The sequence below is a fragment of the Dipodomys ordii genome, unplaced genomic scaffold (assembly GCF_000151885.1).
Source record: "Dipodomys ordii isolate 6190 unplaced genomic scaffold, Dord_2.0 Scaffold20, whole genome shotgun sequence".
In the NCBI taxonomy this organism is placed as follows: Eukaryota; Metazoa; Chordata; class Mammalia; order Rodentia; family Heteromyidae; genus Dipodomys; species Dipodomys ordii.
Genome location: NW_012267236.1, coordinates 8290868 through 8317082, shown reverse-complemented (window position 1 = coordinate 8317082; position 26215 = coordinate 8290868). Strand labels below are relative to the sequence as shown.

General features: G+C 44.1%; 1 protein-coding gene across 1 annotated transcript in view; it reads left to right on the top strand.

Annotated features, from left to right (window-relative positions):
* Dpysl5 (dihydropyrimidinase-like 5) overlaps positions 1-26215 on the top strand; it is a 47366-nt gene that overhangs the window by 17944 nt on the left and 3207 nt on the right. Inside the window, exons 2-10 of the mRNA XM_013013603.1 lie at positions 7612-7770; positions 9706-9885; positions 10615-10683; positions 12072-12116; positions 14278-14353; positions 15408-15564; positions 20536-20677; positions 22642-22784; positions 23844-24051. Coding sequence (XP_012869057.1) covers positions 7612-7770; positions 9706-9885; positions 10615-10683; positions 12072-12116; positions 14278-14353; positions 15408-15564; positions 20536-20677; positions 22642-22784; positions 23844-24051 — 1179 coding nt within the window. The remainder of the gene's footprint in view (positions 1-7611; positions 7771-9705; positions 9886-10614; positions 10684-12071; positions 12117-14277; positions 14354-15407; positions 15565-20535; positions 20678-22641; positions 22785-23843; positions 24052-26215) is intronic.

Genomic DNA, 26215 nt, shown 5'->3' with positions numbered 1-26215 from the left:
CCTTCCTTCCTTCCTTCCTTCCTTCCTTCCTTCCTTCCTTCCTTCTTTCCTTTCCTTCCTTCCTCCCTTTCCTTCTTTCTTTGTGTCAACTTTTTCTCCCAAGGCTGGTGCTCTACCATTTGAGCCACAGCACTACTTCCAGCATTATGATGATTGAGTGGAGGTGAGTCTCATGGGCTTTTTGCCCAGGCTGGCTTCAAACCTCATTCCTCAGATCTCAGCCTCCCAAGCAGCTAGGATTACAAACATGAGCCATTGGAGGCATGACCCAGCCTTTCCAGATTTTTGCAGATGATTTTTGCTGCTCTAGCCCTGCTGTCTGCACAGCTAGGTGAGAGCTAACAACTTTTTCATAGAGGAATTTGAGCAAGGGAAGGTGCTAGAAGCCCTTGCCTGGCTGGCCTCCTCTTTACTACATATGACCTGACTACTTGGTCATAGGTCCTTATTAACAAGGGAGAGAGGTAGAAATTTTTTCGAGAATCTTAGAAATGTCTCAGAGTTCCTCTCAGCAGCCACTGCTGCAGGGGGTGTGATGAGCACCTGAGCGGGAGCCTGGTTAGGCAGAAGCCAGGGCTTCCTAAGCAAATGTGCTCACTGTCCCTGAGATGCAGAAGGGGCCCTGGTCTGCTTGTCTGCAGGGGCGGGGGGAGGCACCACATCTTTGCCTTGAAACTCTCCTCACTTGGAAGCCAGTGAGCCCCAGGAGCATTCTTGGGCAGGAGGATAGCTTAGATTCCATGGTCCCAAGATATTCCGGTCATCCTTATGGAGATCACTTCCTAATCTCCCTCTTCAGCTTGATTCTCCTCTATGTGGCTACCTCTCAAGGCCCTGCCACAGACTTTCTTCTCTTAGCTGCCCTCTCTTTCCAGAGAATCTGACCAATAACTCTTAAGCTTTGCTGCAACCTAACATGTCTGTGCACCTCCCCACTGGGATCCTCACTTCTGCTACAGCTGCTCTTCCAGGATACCTCCTTCCATCCACCAGGACTTGCTCATCCAAACCAAAGGGCACCTCAGTGGTATGGCTATAAGTCCTGCCTCCACCATCCCCATCATCATCCTTGTCTGCAGGCACCATCAGAGAATTGAACTGCTTCACAGTTCTGGAAGTCCAAAGCTGATGGGCCAAGTTTGGTGATGGCCTCTTGCTGGCAGAACCCTGAGATGGCACAAAGCATGACATGACATGAGTGTCTATATTCTTTCTGCTCTCTCTCACCCCTCCCTCCCTCTCCCCATCACACACACACACACACACACACACACACACACACACACACACACACACAGAGCTGCTAGGATTCAGTCTTGAGAGCTCTACCCAGATGACCTTATCTAATCATAAACACCTCCCAGAGGTCTCATCTCTAAGTACAGTACTGTATTGTGGGATTAAGTTTCCAGCCTCTTAACATCTCACTACTAGGCTTAAATTTCAACATATGAACCCTTGGGACACACTCAAGCTATATCCACACCAAATCAATCTAAAATACTTACCATTTGTTTCTCAGTGCAATGTCCCTCTTGAAAGACTGAATTTCCTTCAAAAGCAGATATGCTTTTCTGATCACAAGCACTTCTCACACTTACTACCTTCCTCATGCATCTGTATGAAAATACACTGTATGAAGTCCTTCCCCTTCCCAGTGAAAAGCCCTGGGATTGGCTTAGGCAAAAGTGCCAATCAACAGCAGAGCACTGTGTGCTTTGACCTCTGGATCTTGAGACTGGGAGGGAAGGAACCTCAGTGAACTGTGATCAGATGTACAGCAACATGGAAGACAAAAGAGAATGACTCTTCAAAGACTTTTGTCCTGATAAAGCCAGGTAGGATTTATTTCCTCCAACAAATCAGTTTTAAGTGAAATTTCCAACAGGGAGACCTTCATGTGTCCACAGTGTTCTGATGATGTTCAAAAGCATAAAGAAGACATGTAGAAAAGTCTTAGGTTGGTTCTAGCATGAGGCCTTGCTCTTTGCTAAGCATATGCCTGGAGCCTGTGTCATAAAGTAGACTGTCATTAAGTACATTGGGTGAATTTAGGGAACAAATGGAGGTGCAATTACTGGGCATCAAATAAATCCAGATTTATCCAGCACTGTGTCATAAATGTCAAAAATAAAATGACAATAGCCCTTTGAAATAGTAAAATTAGGTTCTGTGAATAATGACTATGAGTGTTGGTTAGATGAGTAATACTAATGTCCACATTAATTTAATAGAGGTGTGAACAGAGTAGAATAAATACTAAGTTCATTGCCGGGTGCCAATGGCTCAAGACTGTAATCCTAGCTACTTAGGAGGCTGAGATCTGAGGATTGTGGTTCAAAGCAAAATCCATGAGACTCTTATCTCCAATAAACAACCAGAAAACTGGAAGTGGCACTGCGGCTCAAGTAGTAGAGTATTAGCCTTGAGCTGAGGAGCTGAAGGACAGCACCCAGGCCCAGAGTTCAAGCCCCACAACTGACAAAAATAAATAATAATGTTCATATGCATAATGGGGAAGACTTATCTGGATGGACATTTATATTTGAAAATACAAGGGCTTGGGTGGGTCAATGAGCAATTTCAGTCAGCCACCAAGTTTAGTAGATGCTAGTGAGGCTAGCCCTTCCCTGATGTGGGATGGTTAGATTTCTGCATGTCTTACAAAGCTACAATTCCACTTCTGACCAGGGCACACCTGAGCTTGGACTCAGGTGTTTAAACACCAGAGAAAATGGGAAGTAGCTGTGAAAAAAAAAAAACCAGGCTACAGAATATGGGCAATTTGATGTTTATTGGTGTCATTTAAAAACATTTAAACATAGCAACCATGTAAAAACAAAGAGGGAAGAAATGTACATCAACTTGAGCTCCTCAGGAGGCTGGGTCCTGGAGGACAATAGTTCTATGCCATCCCAAAGAAAAGAGTCTTGGGCTGGGAAGGTGGCTCAGTGGTAGAGTGCTTGCCTTGCATGCACGAGGTCCTGGGTTCAATTCCTCAGCACCACATAAGCAGAAAAAAGTCAGAAGTGATATGGCTCAAGTGGTAGAGCGTTAGCCTTGAGGTGAAGAGCTAAGGGACAGCACCCAGGCCCAGAGTTCAGGCCCCACGACCCACAAAAAACAAAAACAAACAAACAAAAAAAACAAACAAAGGAAAGAGTCTTTGAGACTCTATCTTCAAAATAACAAGCTGGACTGGAGGCATGGCTCAAGTGGTAGAGCAACAGCAGAGCAAGCAAGCTGAGCAAGCAAGCAAGAAAAGCAAGTGAGAGCGAGCCACTAAGTTCAAACACCAGTACCACCAATAAAAGTAAATGTCAGTGGTAAAATATATATTTTGCATACATAGAGCCTAGCACTACCCCCAAATTAGTAACTTTTGGTAAATATGACAAAAATATTCACATCTGTTAAAATTTAAGCAGTGGGTTCATGTGTATGATATATGTTTTATTATTTTCAAAAGCATTTTAATTATATGAGCATGACTAAATTGTAAATTGTCTTTGTTTCCTCCACATTTATTTGTATAGTGTTTATTGTAAAACCAAACATTTTTAGTGCATATTATGAAGATAATATATTCTATTAAATAAATTTTAGAAAAGGAAAACTAACTTACTCAGAAATTCATCACCACACAACAGCCATTGTTAATATTTTGGTTTGTTTCCTCCCACTTTTCCCCCTTGTATGGGGTTGTGTGTGTTGAATCACAGTGCTAAGCATCTAGTGTGCAGATACTGAATTTTGCCTTTTTTGTTCATTAGAGCAAACTCTTTTCCATGGTATGAATTAGCCTGACTTTCATTTAGAATCTTCCACGGTTCACCTCAGCAACACTGATTTGTGCAAACATAGACTTGATCACGTGACAGCCTCAGTCACATATTCTTAAATGCAATCCTTCTGGAAGTGTCAGGAGCAGGATGGCACAGTGCTCTGCTGAGATCTCTGCAGGGCTCTTCTGGGGGATGATGTTAACAGGGCTTGTCACATCCATGGGATCACATTCCTGTGAACACTTGTGGCATTCATCCTGGGTAGGGACCACACATATTTAAAAAGCTAGCTTCGTGCGTGTCTTGCTGAGAGGAGGTGAGTGCTTGTACTTCCAGCATCAGGGGGGTACTCCGGCCGGATTTGCTGAGCCTGTGAACTCTTTTTTTTTTTTTTTTTTAAAGCAAAGGAGTCTTTATTGCAAGCTAACCTGTGAACTCTTGCTTGGAGACCTGAGGGAACAGCAGTACTCATAATATAATCATATTAAATATTATTACTACTATGGTGTTATTATTACTATTATTATTCCAGAGACCAATGTGTTCCTTCCAAATGCTCTCATGTCTGTTGACCCCGGACTTCTCTATAGAGGAAGCACATGACAGCTCCTGCATTACAGCCAGTAAGTGAAGAAGTTAAGGGCACTCTTCAGTGCTCCAGACTTCTTCCAGAACTTAGACCCAGGCAGGAAGGGCCTCTGCCCTGGGCTCTGGAATCTGGAGGATATTACTTCGACCTTCTGACAACTGTATGCCTTCACCATGAGGCCCAGATGCCATGTGTCTGCCCAGAGATTCCTAGCCCACTACTCAACCACTCTGAGTCCTTGGAATTACCAAAGGGCCGGAGCCCCTCCTGGGCCTACACAAACTCAAATCCTTTATCTGGGTATGGGAGTAGGGAGGAGTCAGACTGTGATTTTCTGCACAGTAGACCCCTGGGTAGCAACTTTGCAAGGGGATAACAAAACTTATATGTGTAGGCTATAACATGAACCCCAGTGGGAGGTATGCATTGGGGCAGGCACATAGGCTCAAAATCAAGGTCAGTCCCCCCCAAAAAAACAACAAAAAAAACCCTTCTAAATGTAAACTTAATCTTGGTCATTATAAAGAATGTACTCGTCCGAGTCGCAGGATAGAGTGTATTTGGTGTAATGATTTATTAACTTGATCTGTACTTTCAAATATTTAGAGATTTGCCACATGAACCTCCTTTTCTACTCTTACCCGAGGATCTCTAGAGTCCTGGCTCTTTTATCACACTGTGCTGTTTATAGGGTCTCTTTTTTTCCACTTAAGACTGCAGCTGTTCTGAGGAGAGTACAAAGAAAAGCAATCTAGAACCACACAAAAATAAAACAATTCAGTGTGTAAAACCCAGAATATCAGACACCCCCATATGCATGTGTAAAAGCAAGAAATGCCTTGCAGGACAAAATAGAGTACAACCACCTGCTACGAGGATGAATCAGCCTGGCGGGATCCAGCAGAATCCAAAATAGAAGGCAGCTTATAAGCAGCAATCTGCCTAGCACTTTCCCTTCTCTGGGTCTCTGCCGCCCCCATCCTGTTACTATATGGGTCACAGAATTACCGCCCTCTGTTGGTGGTTGCTTTAAGAAATGCAAGAAGCCAGATCATTTTGGCCCCAAGGGAGAGCAGGGGAAATATTCTCACTGTCAACCCACATCAGCTAGGGAGACCCAGGCTCTGACTATTTACATCTTAATTGTTGTTTATTCAGTAAACTAGGTTTTGTTGAGTTTTTTTACATGCCTTATTTCCCGTCAACATTTCTGAGTTGTGATAAAGGATTTAGTTGAGTAGAGAAACATAAAATCATTAAAATGATTTTATTGTGCTTTTTCATTTCCTATAGAAAACAGAATCTAATTTGTATAATTGAATATACATGTCAGGACAACAATTTACCAAACTTATTCCAGAGTGATGTTTTATTTGACTTAGTTTGAATGCATAAAGAATCAGCACCTCAGGGAAGTTACCCCCAGTCAGCAGGGCAGGAACTTGAACCCAAACCTCTGACTCAGACAACTCTGAGTCAAACAGCAAGGCATGTTTTACAAAGTCAACTCACTTGGGAGCTCCCGCAAAAGCTGTCACAGTCTAGGCCCTCTCTGTTATTTTACTACTGATTTTGTTTGAGAGTAACACATTCACCTAAAATAGCTTTGAGACAATGCTAGTTTTGAAAGTTCTTGGAAATCACCTGGCCAAATTAGGTTTTTTTTTTTTTTTAGTTGAAGGAAATATAATGCAGGTTTAATAATTTATCATCGAGGTGTGCTTTGTGATTGAGTGGAACTTCTTTGTTATATTATGTAATTTGATTTCATTGTTTTTATTAAGGTGTTGTACGGAGGGGTTACTGTTTGAACTCTGAGCTTGGGCACTGTCCTTGTGCTCTTCAGGTCAAGGCGAGTGCTCTACCGCTTGAGCCACAGTGCCCTTCCAGTTTTCTAGTGCTTTATTGAAGATAAGAGTCTCACAGTTTTTCCTCCCAGGCTGGCTTTGAACAGCAATCCTCAGATCTCAGCCTCCTGAATAGCTAGGATTACAGGGTGAGCCACCAGCACCTGGCTGGTGTGGGATTTCTTAAAGATTTCTTTTTAAAGTAGTATCTTGTAGAGATTATGAATTACATTCATTTTCAGTAATAAATCAGCCATTCATCTAAAAAGTCTCAGACAAGTTAGAAAAGAAGCAACCAGGTGCTAGTGGCTGATGCTTGTAATCCTAGCTACTCAAAAGGCTGAGATCAGAGGGTTGTGGTTTGAAACTAGCCGGGGCAGAAAAATTTGTGAATGCTTATCCCCAATTAACTAGAAAAAAAAATCTAAGTGTGACCAAGTGGTAAAACATCAGTCTTGAGTGAGAAGGCCAAGTGAAACTGTCCAGCCTTGAGTTCAAGTCCAGTACTGGCACACACAAAGAAAAAGAAAAAAGGATAATGTGTTTGAGAAAACTGAAGACAAAGATTCTGATGTTAACCATGTGAAAAGTTAGAGAAAAAATACTTTATAAAGGTAATAATCAAGGTATATTACATACATGTATGAAAATGTCATAATGAAATCCATTAAAAAAGAAAAATTCTGCCAGGTGCCAGTGTCTCACACTTGTAATCATAGCTACTCAGGAGGCTGAGATCTGAGATTACAGTTCAGAACCATCCTGGGCAGGAAAATCTGTGAGACTCTTATCTCCAATTAACACTGAAAAAGTTGGAAGTGCTCAAGTGGTAGAGCACTAGCCCTGTGCAAAAAGGATCGCAGGGACAGTGCTCAAGACCAGAGATTGAACCCCAGACTGGAAGAAAAAAAAAGAAAGAAAGATTCCTCCACGAAATGTGAGAGAATGAAACAGAACAACACATTCAAAGTAACATTTTATACATTATGGTTTAAATATATGTGTGTGTATTTTATTATGTCCCATTTTGTGTTATGCATAGACATTTGAACATATTATCGATATACTTAAGTTGGCCAAACATCATTTTGGGGTGATCTTATTGGAACCATAGGGGTTGGCCTTAGGCTCAGAAACATACCAAGTTGTTTTTCCAAGTGGCAAACTGAAGCCCCAGATGAGGAAGAAGCAGGTTTGTGTGCTGGACCACAGTAATAAAGGTCACACTGACTCATTTCCATACCAACCTTTACAGCTTTCCAAACCTTGTGTTTGGTTCCCCCCTGCCTTCCGTGAGGAAGACTTTGTGGTTGCCCTGAGTGCTCGCTGAGGACTGTGCTTTTGGTGCCTGCAGAGCTGTGACAGGTTTGTCTTCTCCCCTCTCCCTCAGGCTGCACTTGTTGGAGGTACCACCATGATCATCGGCCACGTCCTGCCTGACAAGGAAATGTCCCTCGTGGAGGCGTATGAGAAGTGCCGGGGTCTGGCTGACCCCAAGGTCTGCTGTGACTATGCCCTTCACATGGGAATCACCTGGTGGGCACCCAAGGTAACAGTGCTGGTAGAGTCCTCAAAGACAGTCAAGTGGGCAGAGGAACCATGTGGGCTGAGCAAACTGGGGCCTGCTGCTGTTCTGCATGAGTGGGCACCACACCTAGTCCCACCACCAGCCCAGGGCCCTGTGCCAAGAGGAAAAACATTTAGCTTCCATAAGAGCAGGGGGTGGGCATGCCCCACTGGTTTCCCACAGATATAGAGAGCCCCAAGGTACACCAGAGTCCAAAGCCAGAAGTCAGCCTGGGAAGCACTGGCTCCCTGCTCTGGCTGCAGATGCTTAGCACATCCTGGTGTGTCTGCAGCCTGCTCCCCCTCTCAGGAACAGTGCTAGTGAGTGGTGGCCTGAAAGGCTCAGGCACAGAGGGTTACTTGTGTCCTGGTTGTTCTGGAAACTGACAGCACTGAGCTATTCTCTAAGCTGAAGGTCCACCAGATCCTGTGTCAACGTTGCCTGGTACTGACAGCTCTCCAGATGTTTCTTTGCACCCAGAGCATAAATTCTCCTAGAGAGAAGAAGACTTAAAGCATAAGAAGTTATACAAAGTTGTGCAGTTGTGAGTTTTGGTCTAAAAGAGACCAAGTCCCTTATGAGACAATCATTCAAAACCTCAGTCTGCTTTTACTCTCTGGCTTTAGCCTTGAGTTAAGGACTCCTTTAGGCTCTTCTGGCCTGGTTTTTATGGAAATCTTTGTAGTCCTGAAACTCAGGGCATAAAGGCCCCTCCTCCTTGTTTCAGGCCAGCAATGCAAACCATGCTTAATGTCAGCTGTCCCTTTTCTCAGATGGGCATCTCCTTTCTGGAGACCCTTCTGGGTGGAGACCCCTGTCCTGATCCCCTCTGCATTCCCCCTGGAGTTGTCCTGGAATAGAGGATCAACTCAGACTCCCGGTAGCACTCAGGCCAGGCCAGGCATCCCTAAGCTGTCAGAAGTTATGAAGACTTCCATGCATCTAGAATTAAAATTCCTTTCTTTAGCAAATATTTTCTAATTACAGATCTTAAAAAAAACAGGAAAGAAAGGAAGCACATAATTCATCCCTGTTGTTTCTTTCCAAGTCTTTTTTGGACATGCTTTTTTCCTAGTAACCTTCTGGCATTTTCTATGTGGCTGCAGGTTCTTCTTGACCTTTAATATAAAGGCCACCTGATGTTCTAGGAAGTAGAACCTCCTGTTGTTTTCTACTGTCAGACCAACGTTGCTTCCCTTTTTTTCCTAGAATAAATTATGTTGGAATAAATATCCTTATTTGCATAACTTTGTTCATGTTTCACTTTTTCCTAACTTGGCTTTCCTAGTATCTAGATTTTTTAGCCTAAGTATGCTTTCTTTGTAATATCACTTCTGCCAAGAAGCCTGCCTTAGATGGGTGCTGGTAAGCACATACCTGTAACTTTGGCTACTCAGGAGCTGAGATCTGAGGATCATGGTTCAAAAGTAGCCCGGGCAGATAAATCTGAGAAGCTCTTATCTCAACTTACCAGCAAAATGCCAGAAGTGACAGTATGGCTCAAATGATAGGGCACCAGCTTTGAGTGAAAAAGCCAAGTGAGAATGAGGACCTGAGTTCAAGCCCCAGTACCAAAAAAAACAAAACAAAAGCAAAAAATAAGGGAGAGGGAAAGAGAGAGAAGGCTGCCTCAGAGGCAGAAACCTGTGCCTATAGTCTGAGAATATAATTCCCATTATTGTGTTGAACTTGACAATTTTGAAATACTTCTGCTTAAGCAACTTTACAACAGCCTTGCGGAGTGGGGCGGGAAGGCGGGGGAGGAGGGGAGGCGGTGAAGTGAAACCCTAAGAGGTTTCTGGGAGCCATACAGAGCTGGGGCAGGTCCCACATCTCCTCCTTGCTCACCTGCACTTGCTAGTCAGCCTCTAGGATATCAGTACTAAACTGCCATTGCCTTTGCATTTTGCTCTCCAGGTGAAAGCAGAGATGGAGACACTGGTGAGGGAGAAGGGGGTCAACTCATTCCAGATGTTCATGACTTACAAAGACTTGTACATGCTTCGAGACAACGAGTTGTACCAAGTGTTGTATGCTTGCAAGGACATTGGAGCAATCGCCCGGGTCCATGCTGAAAACGGGGAGCTTGTGGCTGAGGCAAGTCTTTGATAGAGGTTGCTGGTTTTGGGGAGGGTTGGCACCAATGGAAACCATTTGCATGGGAGTCCTGACCCCCTATTACTGATCCTACTAGATTCAGAAAAAAATAAGATGTGAAACTTTGGGGATCAAATCATGGTCAGAAAATCCAAATGTTCCTATATAAAGAACAAATCTCCAAAAAGATTTCTAAATCATAGATGGTAATGTTTAGTTTGAATGCCATGATAGCAGAATTCCATTGGTAGTGAAATAAGTAAGAATCAGCTTTCCACCTTTCTGTACCTTTCAAAAGAGCTAGTCTGAAAAAAAAAAAAAAAGAGCTAGTCTGAGTCTATTTTAGACATGTAATCTCCTGTATCAAGGAGGATGGACCTTTTATTCTCTTAGGTAAACCTACAAGAACTAATCTAGGAGATGCTGAACTTAGAGATTTGTCTAGATTTCCAGTGAGAAAACCCTGGCTTTGAAGCTGACTAACAGTGCTTATCTTAACAGGCCTATAGGCTAATTATTGAACTTTATTTTTTAAGAGAAAAAGATATGTCATTAAGAAATGAGAACAAGGAAAACCTTACTGCATGGGTTCCTCCTGGGTTTATCTTTCAAAAGTGACACATGAGGCAAGCCTGTTGGGAATGGGCTATGCCTAGCTTTATTGTCCCTTGGCTTCAGTACTTTCTCATCTCTCTGAGATTCAGCTCTCTTTGTCTTGCTATTATGCAGGGTGCTAAAGAGGCCCTAGATTTGGGTATCACAGGCCCAGAAGGCATCGAGATCAGCCGTCCAGAGGAGGTGAGAAAACATCCTGTCTGTTTCAGCTTCTTTCATACAGACCCTTAGAATCTTTTAGGACAGAAGAGACATCAAATTATATATGTTAGGTCATTCCCATTTTGAAGCTTCCCAATGAACAGCTTCTCCCTTGTGCTGAGGCCAAGTTGATCACGTCATTCCTTGGAAGAGATAGTTGGGACAAATCATATCCTACCCCATCTGATTGATTTTAAGACCCTGAGAGAGAAAAAAAATGTCTGCACCCTGGAGATTATTTTGCCCAAGTATTACTAATTTATCTCTGGCGAAACCACATTAGTTAAATAATGCCTCCTTGCTCTTTGCCCTTTTCAGACATTCTCCACAATTTGTGGGGTGGTCTTTTCTTCAAAGCTTAAAATTCAGAGCAGGACATGGTAATGCACACCTATAATCCCATTCAGTAATCCCAGTACCTGCTATGCTAAGGCAGGTAAATGTCAAGTTTGAGGCCATAGAAAGACCTTCTTTTGTAAAGTGAATAAAATTTTAGGGTGGTAGTTAGATGTTCAGGAGATCTGACATTTGGTCCCACTATCACCTAGGAACCAAGTCAGCCCATCTCCTAGCCCTGGATCTTCTCCCTATCCTCCACTGACTTGCATATAGGTTCTGTTTTGGCAACTCAGAATTGGTAGAGAAAGATGCACCAGATTCAACAAAATAACCCCACTGAGGGCATACCCCTGAGAACAAAGCCAAGCTCAGGTAGACCCATTCTGGGATTTCTTTGTCAGCCAGCACTAGAAAGAATCAATGTTCTTTCCTGAGGGTTAGTGACAGTAGTAATCACCGTGAGCATCTGCTGGTTAAAGGGAGAAGCCTGGGTCTAGAAGTAGTCTTTGGTTGTCCCAAAGGCAGAATGATACTGGCATTCTGGATAGAGGTATGGCCCTGACAAGTATCCCACAATGCACAGAAAGCCCCAACCACAAAGACTTGGCCACTCGGAATATCAGGAGAGCCAAGACACAGAAAACCCCACCTGAGCTGCTCTCCAGCTTGTTATCAGTCCTTTGACTGCATGTTTGAAGTGGTTGTGGAGAGAATGTGTCAGAAGACAGGAGAGATAAAACCCCATGTCTTTGTACCTCTTGTTTTTGTTGCTGGAATCCTGGGTCACACCTAGCAAAGATGTGCTGGTATTCTCAGTTCTCAAATTCTTTCTCCCATGAGAACCAAGGTGGCTAGAGCTTGGTGCCCTGCCCAGGCTCCTACCCCTTCTTCCAGTCCCTGAGGGTCCAGCCAGCCCCTCCTGCTCTGCGTCACATCCTTCAGCACTTGCTCTGTGGAGAGCTCTCAGGAAGGTGCATCTGGCTTGAAGGAGAGGGTGAATCTGGGTCCTTCCTGTCTCTTGTTTCTAACAGCTGGAAGCTGAAGCCACTCATCGTGTCATCACCATTGCAAACAGGGTAAGTCGCCTAATCTGCATGCTGAGTGCATTGTGTGGTCCTGTTATCCTAGGGCGTGAGGAAGCAGCACCACGTTTGGCTCACAGGATTGCTGAATGGACTTGTTATTCCCAAAGTTCTGGCATGGATCCCACTGGCCCCTAGCTTCTCTTTTCCATCCCTTTGGAGCTAGCTGAAGCTGAGATTCATTGTTTAAGTGAGGGAGGCAAGGAAGGGGTGAGGACCAGGAGCCTCACTAGAATTGGAATGCATTTCTTTTGGAGGAAAAGGCAGACTGTGATTTAGACAGCCATACATTTAAATCTTTGCTGCTAGACCTTTGTTTTCAACCTTTTTATGTTGGTATGGTTAAGAGTAGAGCTCTTAACAAAGCCTGGTGGAGTGTGGTGCCGGAAACCAGCAAGAGAGTGCCAGAAGTTACAGCTTTGGCCTTTATCTAAGACAAGCTGTCAACCACAGGCCTCCTCTCTGATCCCCTGTCTCATTATATAAGATCAGGATGATAGCATTACTTGCTTTGCACAGGATGGCTGTTGAGGATCAAAAGAGCCAAGGAAGAGAAAAGGCACTTTATAAACCATTGGGAAGGTCTTTTCTCCTAAACCATCACTAAAGCATTCAGTTTGCTGAGATAATCTAATCTGAACAAAAGTTTTCAAAGTGTGATCCCTGGACCAGCAGAATCAGGGACTTGCAAATAGGAACTCTCAGGCCCCAGTAAGATAGTGGAGGTATAGGTCAGACCAGCAGAATCAGGGACTTACAAATATGAACTCCCAGGCCCCAGGGAGAAACTGGGGGTGTAGGGTTGGGGGTTTGCCCAGCAGTCTTTATTCTAATGGAATGACTCCTTGGGAGTCTCCCTTCTGGAATGGCCAGCTCTGTGCAGAAAGATATAAGCAGAGAAGTATTATTTTAGGAATAGGGGACAAGAAAGGAGGTTCAGCCAGTGCCAGAATTCATCATTTCATTCAAGCCAAGCATATCAAAACCTCAGACTAGTTATGTCCTCCCAAAGAAGCCATCAGAATGAAGTTCAGACTCAACATCAAAGGAAACCATTTCCCCTTTGTTTTTTACAGATCTGATAGGCAGACAGGAAGGCCCTTGTTTTGTGTCACAGCAACAGTTACTTTACCAGTTACTTCCAGATGAAAAGTTAACACACAATAAGAAAAGAGCTGAGAGTGAGAGTGTTGAAAAGGGTGCATTGATCAAGATGCACTGTGTTCATAAACTGCTTTGTTGAATGGCAGCTCCTTTGTACAACTACTTATAGATAATAAAAATATTCAAAACATAGACAACAACAAAAGAAAACAGCTGAACAACCAAAAGGCATTCTTTGTTTTTTAGCTCAAACATATGCCCAGAGAAGTTAAGGCATGACTGTTTGCACAGCTTAGTAGAAGAAGAGCTAATCATACAACAATCCAGATGTCTGTTCACAAGATGAGTCTTTTTTTTTTTTTTTTTTTGTCAGTCGTGAGGCTTGAACTCTGGGCTTGGGCGCTGCCCTCAGCTCTTCAGCTCAAGGCAAGCGCTCTACCACTTGAGCCACAGTGCCACCTCCGGTTTTCTGGTGGTTATTTGGAGATAAGAATCTAATGGAGTTTCCTGCCCGGGCTGGCTTTGAACCTCAATCCTCAGATCTCAGCCTCCTGAGTAGCTAGGATTACAGGTGTGAGCCACCAGCACCTGGCACAAGATGAGTCTTGATTGGCCTAGATATTAAACCCATTTTCCAGGGTATAGTTCATCTATCAATAAGGCAACTTTCAGATGGCAGGCATCAGAATTTTAGATAGAGGATATAATACATACTCTCTCTAGGATGTCACGTTTATGGACAGGAAATTAAAAATAGAAGAAAAACAGTCCTGGTCATCAGGTGGGAGAAAACATTGAAATTCAGACTCAACAGTCTTGCCTTAGGTTGCCTCCTTGGCTGGCAGGATCTGGTGCTGGCTCCCACTTTTCACTGCCTTCCAGGCGCAAGCCTGGCTTGTGCTTAGGCCACCACCCCTATGTTACCAGAGTGATTGTCTCCTGGGAATGGGGGTTGAGTGATGCAGGGGGAGATGCTGATGCTCGTGCCAGGGTTGTTTGGGTGTTGGTTAGGTTTATGGATTGATGCTCTTACTTCCTACTATCTTGTTAGACTCACTGCCCCATCTACCTGGTCAACGTGTCCAGTATCTCAGCTGGTGATGTTATTGCAGCTGCTAAGATGCAAGGTGAGTCCTCAGGTTCAAAGATGGAGTCTCCTAGCTCAGTACACTGGCTGGTCCAGGCTCCTGAGGACAGCAGCTGAGACCATCTTTCCTTCTACTTTCTGCCTCAGGGCACTCCCTCTTAGGCTGAACTGAGTCCATGAAAACCAGAATTCTTTCCTCCACACATTTGTATGCTCAGCAGCGTTTAAAGCAATGTCTGTCACCTCACCCTGGGTCTGGTAAAATTATCCAAGTTTTAAATGGACTCTAATTGGTGTCTTTTTGGCCTGTTAGGTTTTACTAACGTTGCCTTAGCAACTAACTTAAAACCTGGGACCAGTTCCCATGGGCATTTCAGGGAGAGCTGTGAGAATCCCTGGAGAGTGAACAGTGTGTGGGCCCAGCTTCCCTTTTTAGCCACCTAGAACCATATCTGAGCCCTGAGGGGCACCTTATCTGACTCCAGTGCTGAGCATCTGGCAATGCCTGAAAGGCGTTATAGTTGTCCATAGCCTTGCCCAGGATAGGGTGCTGGTAAGGTCTGGTAACAGGAGAAACAAAGTAATAATGTCACTCTCCTGGGGCTGTAAGTCAGAAGCAAGGACACCCCAACCCGAGGCCTTTTGCCCTATAGACCACTTGTACTGAAGCTCCTTGTGGGATCCCAGCTAGACTGCTGCCCCAGCCTACTGGAGAGACTCCTTCCTGGCTCCCTCCCCTCCATTCCTATTCCAGATCCCACTCCATTAGTTCTCTTAAAGCAGCCTCATAGCACTGGCCTACTCAGAAAACAAGCTAGACAACCTCTAGCCTCACACTCTGCATACTACTAGTCTCCTTCCCCCAGCACAGCACACTGCCCATACCCCACCCACAGTCAAAACAGACTCCCTGAAGCACCAGTTAGTGCCCACACAGCCTCTGCTCCCCCTGCCAAGCAGGAGCTTGAACCCTACTCAGATGCCTTAGCAAGCCTGTTAGGCTCCTTCCCCTCTCTACCTTCACTCCTTCACTCACCTAATGAGCCCTTAGAGCCAGTGGCTTCCTAATTATGACTTGACCCTTCTCCTTCCAGGGAAGGTGGTGTTGGCTGAGACCACCACGGCACATGCCACACTGACAGGCTTACACTACTACCACCAGGACTGGTCCCACGCGGCAGCCTATGTGACGGTGCCTCCCCTGAGACTCGACACCAACACCTCCACCTACCTCATGAGCCTGCTGGCCAAGTAAGGCTTTTCAGTGGAACGACATAGCCATTGGCACATGGTGCATGCCACAAAGGGACTTCATAGTTCTTTAGTGACATCGTAGAGGTCCCAGGAGCAAAGGTGACGTAAATTTGACTTGGTTGTGCCCATAGGATGCTTTTGCTTGTGCCTCTTTCTCCACAGCCCTTCAGATCATCACCACCATCACCTCTGACACTTGAAGTGAATGGGAGAAGTGCACAAGGCAGTAAGCAGTGGTTAATCAGCATTGTAGAGAACACTGGGGAGCAGGAGGAATGTGACCCGGCAGCCTCTTGTCCTGTGGTCCTTCTCTCTGCTCCACCTCTGAGAGGCTTCTCATTCCCTCCCATTGCCCAGGCTTCTCTCTCCTGTGTCCCTCCCTCCTTCTGTATGGTTCTCTTTTTTTCTTCCTCTTATACACTCCCTCCAGACCCCCTTTCCTCCAACTCCTTTCTGTCCATGTTGCTTTTATCCATTCAACCCCAGCCTAAAGAAAATAGTTCAAGGAACTGTCTGAAGTCAGTGTGGCATAATTATAAACATATTTGGCTCTGTCCCACTAGGGGCTTGCAGCTTCTTTCTCCCCATTTGTGACATTTTAGGGAGAAGACATTGCTGTCTCTTCCTTTGTGGCTGTTAATGTTCTCAGAAAAAACAAGCTCCTTTTTCATTGTTATCAATTCACCCAAATTACAGGGCTCAAACCCATACAAATTCAAATAAACAGGGAAAGAAAGTATTATTAAGTGAATACCTTAGGTTTATTTTTTATTATGAAAATACTGTACAGAGGTGTTACAATTACATGGGCAAGATAATGAGTACAGTTCTTATCAAGCATTGTTGCCTCCTCCTTTGTTTCCCCTTCCTATCCCTTCTCATCCCCCCCCACCAAAGTTGTAAAGTTCATTTTTTGACATAACGACCTATACATCTCATTGTTGCAATGGGTCCACTTGTATCCCTATTTAAATGATTTCTTTTTTTTCCCTTCCCCTCCACAAATTATACCAACATTAAATACAGTGAAAGCAGGGGTTATACCATGGGGGAAGGACATACAAAACAACAAAGAAATCATCTTATAAATATGTTAGAAACAATTACATGAAAGATAAAACATTTGAATACTTATCTTGGAGTTCATTTCACCTAACATCAACTTATCTGACCTTTTCTGCTTGTCTCAGACATATACTAGTTATTGAAAATAAGGGAAAACATGGGGCCTATGTTTCTTTTAACTTAGGTTTTTATATCCAGTCTATTTTGTCCCACTTTAAAAATTACTTAAATTCAATTCATTTAAGTAGAATTGTGGTTTGGGTTATTAGAACAATAGCTTAAATCCCCTTTTAATCAGAACATATTATAAATATATGTACTATTTTATAGAATTTGGAGTTTAATTTTAATTTTTTTTCTGGTCTGGTCGTGGGGCCTGAACTCTGGGCCTGGGCGCTGTCCCTCAGCTTTTCAGCTCAAGGCTAGCACTCTACCACTTGAGCCACAGCGCCACTTCCGGCTTTTTTCTTTTTGCTTATGTGGTGCTGAGGAATCGAACCCAGGGCCTCAGACATGCAAGGCAAGCGCTCTACCACTGAGCCACCTTCCCAGCTCCTAATTTTAATTATATAAAGGATTTTATGATTACTATAACTTCACTTTTATAACATTTTGTTTGTATAATTTATATGACATAAAGTGCTTGATAGAAAACCTAGACACCCATTATCATTCCTGTGAGAATATGAACTGCTCTACCATTATTTATATTAGTATGTGAATTCTTAGTCTAAATTGCAATAAAAAATACAATCTCTACATTTCTCCTTTGTTTAAAAAAAATCTGATTTTTGCTGCACCAGTGGCTCACACCTGTAATCCTAGCTACTTAGGAGTCTGAGACCTGAGGATCATGGTTTGAAGCCAGTCTGGGCAGGAATGTCTGTGAGACTTTTTGTTGTTGTTGTTGGTCATGGGGGCTGAACTGTGAGCCTGGGCATTGTCTCTAAGCTCTTTTTTTTTTTAATTGGCGGTCTTGGCACTTGAACTCTCAAGACGAGTGCTCTACCACTTGAACCACAGCGCCATTTCTGGTTTTCTAGTGGTTTTAATTGGAGATAAGAGTCTCACAGACTTTCCTGCCCAGGCTGGCTTTGAACCATGATCCTCAGATCTCAGCCTCCTGAGTAGCTAGGATTATAAGCGTGAGCCACCAGCACCCTGCTTGTCCCTCAATTGTTTAGCCCAAGGATAACACCCTACCACTTGAGCCACAGCACTACTTGTGGCTTTTTTCTGCTTATGTGGTGCTGAGGATTTGAACCTAGGGCCTCATGCTTGTGAGGCAAACACTCTACCACTGAGCCAACTTCCCAGCCCAAGACTTTCTTTTGTTTTTGTTTTGTTGTTGTTATTTGTTTTTGCCAGTCCTGCGCCTTGAACTCAGGGCCTAGGCATTGTCCCTGGCCTTCTTTTGCTCAAGGCTAGCACTCTATAACTTGAGCTACAGCACCACTTCTAGCTTGTTCTGTGTATGTGGTACTGAGGAATTGAACCCAGGGCTTCATGCATGCTAGGCAAGCACTCTACCACTACGCCACATTCCCAGCCCTCTGTGAGACTTATCTCCAATTAACCAGCAAAAAGCCAGAAATAGAGCTGTGGCTCAAGTGGTGGAGTGTTAGCATTGAGCACAAAAGTGCAGGCCCTGTTTCAAGCCCTAGAACTAGCAAACATGTGCACACGTTTGCGCACGCACACACACACAAACACACACACACACAAAACCTGACTTTTTAAAGGGACCAGAATTTTTTTTCATTTTATCTGTACAATATATCATGCTTGACAAAGCCAGCTATAGTTTGAATTTTAAAGGGTTGTATAGGTACTTTTAAATTTTTTAATGGTATTATTAATTATATGTAGTATGGGATTTTGCCAGGTACCAGTGGCTCCTGCCTGTAATCCTCCTAAGGAGGCTGAGATCTGAGGACCGTGGTTTCAAACCAGCCCACGTAGCAAGTTTGCAAGACTTGATCTAATTGGGAGTTGTTGTTCTTAAATTAACAATCAAAATGCTGGACTTGAGGTATAGCTAAAGTAGAAAAAGCAGAAAAAGCCAAGGGAGAGAGCACAAGGCCTCAGTACCAGCACAAAATTTTAAAAAATCACAGTAAAGGATTTCATTATGACAGTTCCATACCTGCATATAAGGTACTTTGAACATATTCACGCCTCCACTAATCTCTTACCCTTCCCTCCCTTCTTTCCCTTTCCTCTCTACTTCCCTAGTTAAGTTCCCCCCTCTATTTTCAAGACCTCTGTTTGTTTTTCCTCCTAAGTTCTATACATGAGAAAAAACACGCAATTCTTGTCTTTGTGTAAATAGCTTATTTCACTTAACATGATGATCTCTAGTTCTCAGCTAATAACATCATTTCATTCTTCTTAATTGCTGAGTAAAACTCCATTGTGTATATATGCCACATTTTCTTAATCCATTCATCTATTGATGGGCATGCAGGCTGATTCCATAATTCAGCTTTTGTGAATAGTGCCATGATAAACATGGCATCTCTCTAGTAAGCTGACTTTGATTCTTTTGGATATGTGCCCAGAAGTGGTAAGGCTTGATCATATGGAAGATCTATTTTTAATTTCTTGAGGAATCTCCATGTTGGGCTAATTTGTATTCCTTCTAGCAGTGAGAAAGAGTACCTTTCTCCCTGTGTTGTCAATACTTATTATCTTGATGATAGCGATTCTGAACTGGGTGAGATGGAATCTCAGTGTGGTTTGATCTCCATTTCTCTAATGGCTAAGGATGTTGAACATATTTTTTATGTGTTTCTTGGCCATTTGTATTCTTCATTTGAAAAGTATCTGTTCAGTTCCCAGATTCAGGGTAGCACCTGAATGTTTCAGAGGCTTCTAGAAAGGGATCACATTCATTTACACCTGTTTAGCAGCCTCTGCTTGTGTGGGGTTCTTCTGAGGAAACTGGGTGTTCAGTTAAAGGAAGGGAGTTGAATACAAGCTGTGAGGTTCCTGACCTGTAGTCCATGATATAGTAACGGGCACCTTTCCCATCCTGGAGATCCCGTTGTCTCTGGTGGGTGGTGTGGATGGAGAGCGTGGGGGTTGCAGCGTTTCTAGAACAACCTACTCAATGGAAGAATCTCTTCCACTGTCTCTGCAGTCCAGGATGATGTCAGCCTATGCCACAAGAAGAGCTAAGTCATCTTACTGTGGATTTGGCCAAGACATTAGTCACTTGGCAAGAGCTGTGACTGAAGAGCCTAGCAGGCCCCAATGGAGACAGCCCTCTCTGTGCCTAGCTGGGGGGGGGGGGGCGGAGGGGTGTCTCCTGACCCCATGAGACAACAGCTTCTGCTCTTAGTTCCCTTTCGGAGTAAGCAGCAGAGTGGCACACATGTGCTCCCTTACAGGGTAATATGGCACCCCTGCAGCTGACCCTCAGGGAACTTACTGGGTCCCTGGTTCTTCATGATCCCCTTGCTCCAGCCAGGTCCCTTGCTACCTTCCCAGGGCATTTTCTCCTAAGGTAGCTCTGGTCCTGGTCACATGGCTATTCTCTCTTCTGTCCTTTGTCTCTGAGCCCTTGGTCCACAGAGATCTCTGCATATGCTGCCCTCCCCCTCCTTGGCAGAGGATAGGTTACCATAGGTACTCTCCCACTGTCTTCCTGAGGACCTGTTGGTGCCTTAGCAGCCATCTGAAGTCATGGATGGCATTGGTAATGAACTTATGGACTTAGGATCCATGTGTTTATTAAGTCAGACTTCTGTCTTATCCTTCCATCCCTTCTGGAGCTATGGCTCCAAGTTATTTGAAAATGCTTTACCAAACACCAGCTTGTGGCCAGCTGGATTGGAATGGCTACAGAGGCAGCGTGTACATCCCATGGCCCTCACTGCTCATTTCTGTCTCTCTCCCCAGTGACACTCTGAACATTGTGGCATCAGATCACCGGCCATTCACCACGAAGCAGAAAGCTATGGGCAAGGAGGACTTCACCAAGATCCCACATGGAGTGAGCGGCGTGCAGGACCGCATGAGTGTCATCTGGGAGAGAGGAGTGGTAGGTGTCCTGGAGCCCTGCGCGCTAGGGCCCCAGGGAAAGTTTTTACTCTATGGATCCTGCCAGACTATTCTTAGAGTCTGGCTCAAACACAGCTCCTGGCTCACTCAAAAGCAGGAGGCTAGGGTAGAGCTCAGTGGTAGAGCTCATGAGTAACACACAAGGCCCTGGGTTCCATCCCAAGCACCAAAAAAACTCCTCCAAAATAAAAAAGGCCTCCTCTAACCTGCCACTACCCCCACCTCACCCTATGAGAAGAGTGATAAGATCTATTGTAGAAAAAAAATATTTTTTTTTGCAGTGCTAAGCAGGCACTTGATACATGCCCCCAACATATTATAGAAATTTGAGAAGTAATTATGATCCTGATGAGCTTATGGTACTACAAAGAAAAGGGATTTATGGAACTTAATATTTGTTAATCTTATATAAAAATATGTTAAGGAAGTGGAGCGTGGCTCAAGTGGTAGTGCACCTGCCTTGAGTGTGGGTTTTTCCTTGTTGAATGTTATGTACTATATGTTGTTTTAATTACTAGATTAGTCTTCTTTTTCTTCATTATAATAAATGTTGAGTGCCCTTAGAACATGGCTTGGTTGGTTGGTTGGTGCCGAGGATTGAGTCTTGTTATTCAGACATGCTAGGCAAGTGCTCCCCTGCCAAGCTACATCCCTAGTCACAAAACATCTTTTTTGATAGCTGAACAATATTCTTGCCAACGGAAGTACTACGCTTTATTAATCCTTTTCTTAGAACTTTTGTCTGTCTCAAATTTTTACTTAACAAATTAGTCTGTAGAGACCTTCTTTTGGTGGTGAATAGATGTCAGGATTTCTAATTAATTCATTGGGATAGAGTCCTAGGAGTAGATTTCTGGGCCAAGGGATATGAGCATTTCTAAGGCTCTTGGAATATTTTGTCTGATTGCATTTCAAAACAGATAGGGTCTGGAACTTCATTTGAATACCACCTGTTCTCCTCATGAAGAGTACGTATTTTTGGTCTTGATCTGTCATGGCTTAAATTCAACAGACTATGAGCCCAAAGAAATATGAAGTCCTTCAGACTAAGACAGCTACTCTGGATAGGACAATAAGCTCAAGAAACCCCTTGAAGAGAGGCTGCTTGAAAAAAAATAAAAAAAAAAAGAAGAGAGGCTGCTTGGCCCTTAGGAAGGGTGGGGGTGATAGGATGCTTTTCCAGCCCATAGCACATAGGGAAGCTGCCCCCACATAACGCACAATTTCATTTACTATGATTTCAGTTCCCAGCCCAAAAATATTAAGTAACAGCCTCAAAAATAATTCATCAATTCTGGCCAGGTGCTGGTGCTTCACACATGTAATCCTAGCTCAGGAGGCTGAGATCTGAGGATTGCAGTTTGATGCCAGCTAGGTTAGGAAAGTCCATGAGACTTTTATCTCCAGTTAACCACCAGAAAACTAGAAGTGGCGCTGTGGCTGAAAGTGGTAGAGCACTAGCAAAAGAGCTCATGGACAGTGCCCAGGCCCTAGTTCAAGTCCCATGACCAACTAAAAATAAGTAACTTTCATTACAGTATATTGTTAAATTCATTCTATTAGTTATTGTTAATCTCCTACTAAGCCTAATTTAAAAATTTATTTATCCGTAGCTATGCATGTGTAAGAAAATGCCCAGTCCAGTACTACCTGGGGTTTAGTTTCTATCTGGTTTCAGAGATCCTCTAGGGTTAGAGGTACATATATATCAATGGGAAGCCTTTTGACACAAGACCCCAGTTATGATGTAACTGGGGAGAAGAGGAAGGGGGTTATGGAACCAAGCCTAGAAGGTTGGCTTACCTGAAACAGAGCCCATAGAATCATTCTCCTTAGGACCATATTTGTGACCCTGAGCTAGAAGGTTAACGGCTAGGATTGAAGGTTCCCAGGGCTCTCTCACACACACAGCCTCGTTGACTTGACATTTTTGCAATGTTTCAGGTTGGAGGAAAGATGGATGAGAACCGTTTTGTGGCTGTTACCAGTTCCAATGCAGCCAAGATTCTCAACCTGTATCCCCGCAAGGGCCGTATCATCCCTGGAGCGGATGCTGATGTGGTGGTGTGGGACCCAGAGGCCACAAAGTAAAGTTTGTTTCAAGTCTTCAGAGCTAGAGGGACTTGGGATTGTGCGTGCGTGTGTGTGTGTGTGTGCGTGCGTGCGTGCGTGTGTGTGTGTGTGTGTGTGTGTGCTCGATGAAACTAGGACTTGAACTCAGGGCCTGGGTGATGTCCCTTAGCTTTTTCCACTCAATACTGGTGCTCTACCACTTGAGCTTTTTGCTGGTTAGTTGGAAATAGTCTGATTCTTTCTTGTCCAGGCTGCCTTCAAACTACAATCCTCAAATCTCAGCCTCCCGAGTAGCTAGGATTTAGAAGCATAAGCCAGTGGTACCTAGCAAGAACTTGCAGTGTGTGTGTGAGTGTGTGTGTGTGTGTGTGTGTGTGTGTGTGTGTGTGTGTGTGCATGTGCATGCGTGCGCGCGTGCGTGTGTGTTATTTTATTTTGTGCCAGTCCTGGGGCTTGAACTCAGGGCCTAGGCACTGTCCCTAAGGTTTTGCACTCAAGGCTAACAGTCTACTACAGCTCTACTTCTGACTTTTTGGTGGTTAATTGAAAGTAAGACTCTTAAAAGACTTTCCTGCCTGGGCTGGCTTCAAACCATGATCCTCAGATCAGTCTCCTGCATTGCTAGGCTTATAGGCGTGAGTCGCCAGCACCCAGCAGGACTTGAGATTTTTAAGAGTTTGTATTACAGAATTCCAAAGGCATATAATCTTTGCACTGTTTGCAACATGGACTTGTGATCCTGGTTTGCTGAGAGCCATCTTCTCCTCTGTTCTTACTCTCTGCAGCACGCCTGTGTTTCTGTCACCACTTCTTATAAAGATACCAGTCAGATTGGTCTAGGATACATCCATGTGATCTAATTTCACCTTAATTAGCTCTCTAAAAGCCCTGTGCCCAAAGGTGGATGTATTCTGAGGTGCTAGGGGTTAGGCCATAGGAATTTTGAGGGGGATGAAGTCAAGCCATAAGCCCTTGGGGACCATCCCTGCCCATTGGACACCACCCTTCTCTGTAGGGTGGTGCCATCTTGACCTCTGCTCAGAACTTGCTCTCCCACCCTCACCTCCCACCAGAACCATCTCAGCCAGCACCCAGGTGCAAGGAGGAGACTTCAATCTCTATGAGAACATGCGCTGCCATGGAGTGCCTCTGGTCACTATCAGCCGGGGGCGTGTGGTGTACGAGAATGGTGTCTTCATGTGTGCTGAGGGGACTGGCAAATTCTGTCCCTTGCGATCCTTCCCAGACACAGTCTACAAGAAGCTGGTGCAGAGAGAGAAGGTAAGGTGGGGAGGCAAGAAGAGGTGTGGGAAGAATGTGAAGCTCCTATTTGAGGACTTCTTTCCCTTCCTCTTTTAAGGCTATGTTCACTTTTTTCCCAGGGAACCCTACTGCCGCCTATACAATTGAAGGCCAAGTGTGTGGTACGGGAAGGTGAATGCTAGAGTTGGAAAATGCTGCTTTCCATTCTCCATCTTTGATTAGCAGATAGACTTTTAAACGAGAGAGCAAACAGAGCCCTGAGTTCCTGAAGACCCAAGATTTGAGCATGTCTGTAACCCATGAGTTCCTCCTCATACACATGCTTGAGGGGTCTGTTCTGAAAGCCATCATGCCAAGCCTGTGAACAGGCCAGGTGCACTGAGACCACAGATCGAGCCATTGCACCTGCAAGGGCCCCACACTTTCACAGCCATTGAGGCCCTACTTTCCTGAGGCCAAGCAGCCAAGAAATCCAAAGCTAAGTCTGTTGATGGGAACAGGCTTGGGGTGCTGGAAAAAAAAACAGGTCTTGGTTGCCACAGCATTGACACCAAACATAATCTCAAAGTGTCTTACTGAAACAGGTGAATGACCCCATCTCTGAAGTGTTCCTCAGATGGGGGTAGGCGTGGGCAAGGGCCCTCAGGACAAGATTCCAAAAAGAGCCGGAAGAGCAACCCTTTCACACCAAGCTTATCTGACAAAAGGGGGATATCAAACACATAGAAAACAAGCAGGGGGTGCCAGTGGCTCACACCTGTAATCCTAGCTACTCAGGAGGCTGAAATCTGAGAATCGTGGTTCACAGCCAGCTGGGGCAGGAAAGTCGGTGACACTCTTATTTCCAATTAACCATCTGAAAACCAGAAGTGGTGCTGTGGCTCAAGTGGTAGAGTGCCTGCCTTGAGCTGAAGAACTCAGAGACAGTGCCCAGGCCCAGAACCAACAAAAAAGAAAAAAAGAAAGAAAGAAAAGAAAATAGGGGTAGAGATGCGGTGTTGGGAAAATGGTGCAACTTCTCCAGAAGTCAGTGAATTGACAGGTGACTTCTCTGTTTTTCTTATATACCAGAGTGGTACCCAGAAGTTCCAGAGTCTGGGATATATCTAGAAGAAATGAAGTCAGGCCTACACAAAAACAAGTACATGATTGTTTATAGTACCTCTGTCCATAAAGGCCAAAAAGTAGAAACAACCCACATGTCCATCAACTGTTGAGTGGATAAATTCATCACAGTATATCCATCCAGTGAAATATCATTAGGTCGTAAAAGGGAGTAAAGTACTGAAAAACACTACACACACACACACACACACACACACACACACACACACACACACGACATGGTAATCTTGAAACCATTATTCCAAATGGAAGAAGCCAGGCAGAGCCTAACTACAGATTTATTATCAGAGAACATGAAGGAATGGGCAGAAGAGGAATGACCCTCAGGAAATCCTGTGTCTGTTGTTTTTCTTAATTCAATTGCTGATGAACACAATGAAGTTACTTTCCTGGGTGGTACCAGGTGCAGCTTGTCATTGCTGCTCCTTAGACCAGACACATACATCTGGTTGCACTTCCTCCTCCCGCTCCTCACAGGAGCACTAGCAGTGAAGTGCTCTTCATGACCAGTTCTTTTTTTTTTAATTTTTTATTGTGAAAATACCATACAGAGGGATTCAAGGTAATGAGTACATTTCTTATCAAGCATTGTTGCCTCTTCCTTTGTTTTCCCCTTCCCATCTCTCCCCCTCCACCCCACCCCCTGCCAATGTTGTAAAGTTCGTTTTTCAACATTACGACTTGTACATCTCGTTGCAATGGGTCCACCTGTATCCCTATTTAAACGGTTTGTTTTCGCCCTTCCCCTCCACAAATTATACCAACAACAAATACAATGAAAGCAGGGGTTATACTATGGGGGAGGGACATACAAAGCAACAAAGAAATCATCTTATAAATATGTTAGAAACAATCACAAGAAAGAAAAAAAAATATTTGAATACTTATCTTGGGGTTCATTTCACCTAACATCAACTTATCTGGCCTTTTCTGCTTGTCTCAGACATATACTAGTTATTGTAAATAAGGGAAACCATGGAACCTATGTTTCTTTGGGCCTGGCTTACTTCACTTAATATAATTTTTTCCCAAGTCTTTCCATTTCCTAACAAATGGG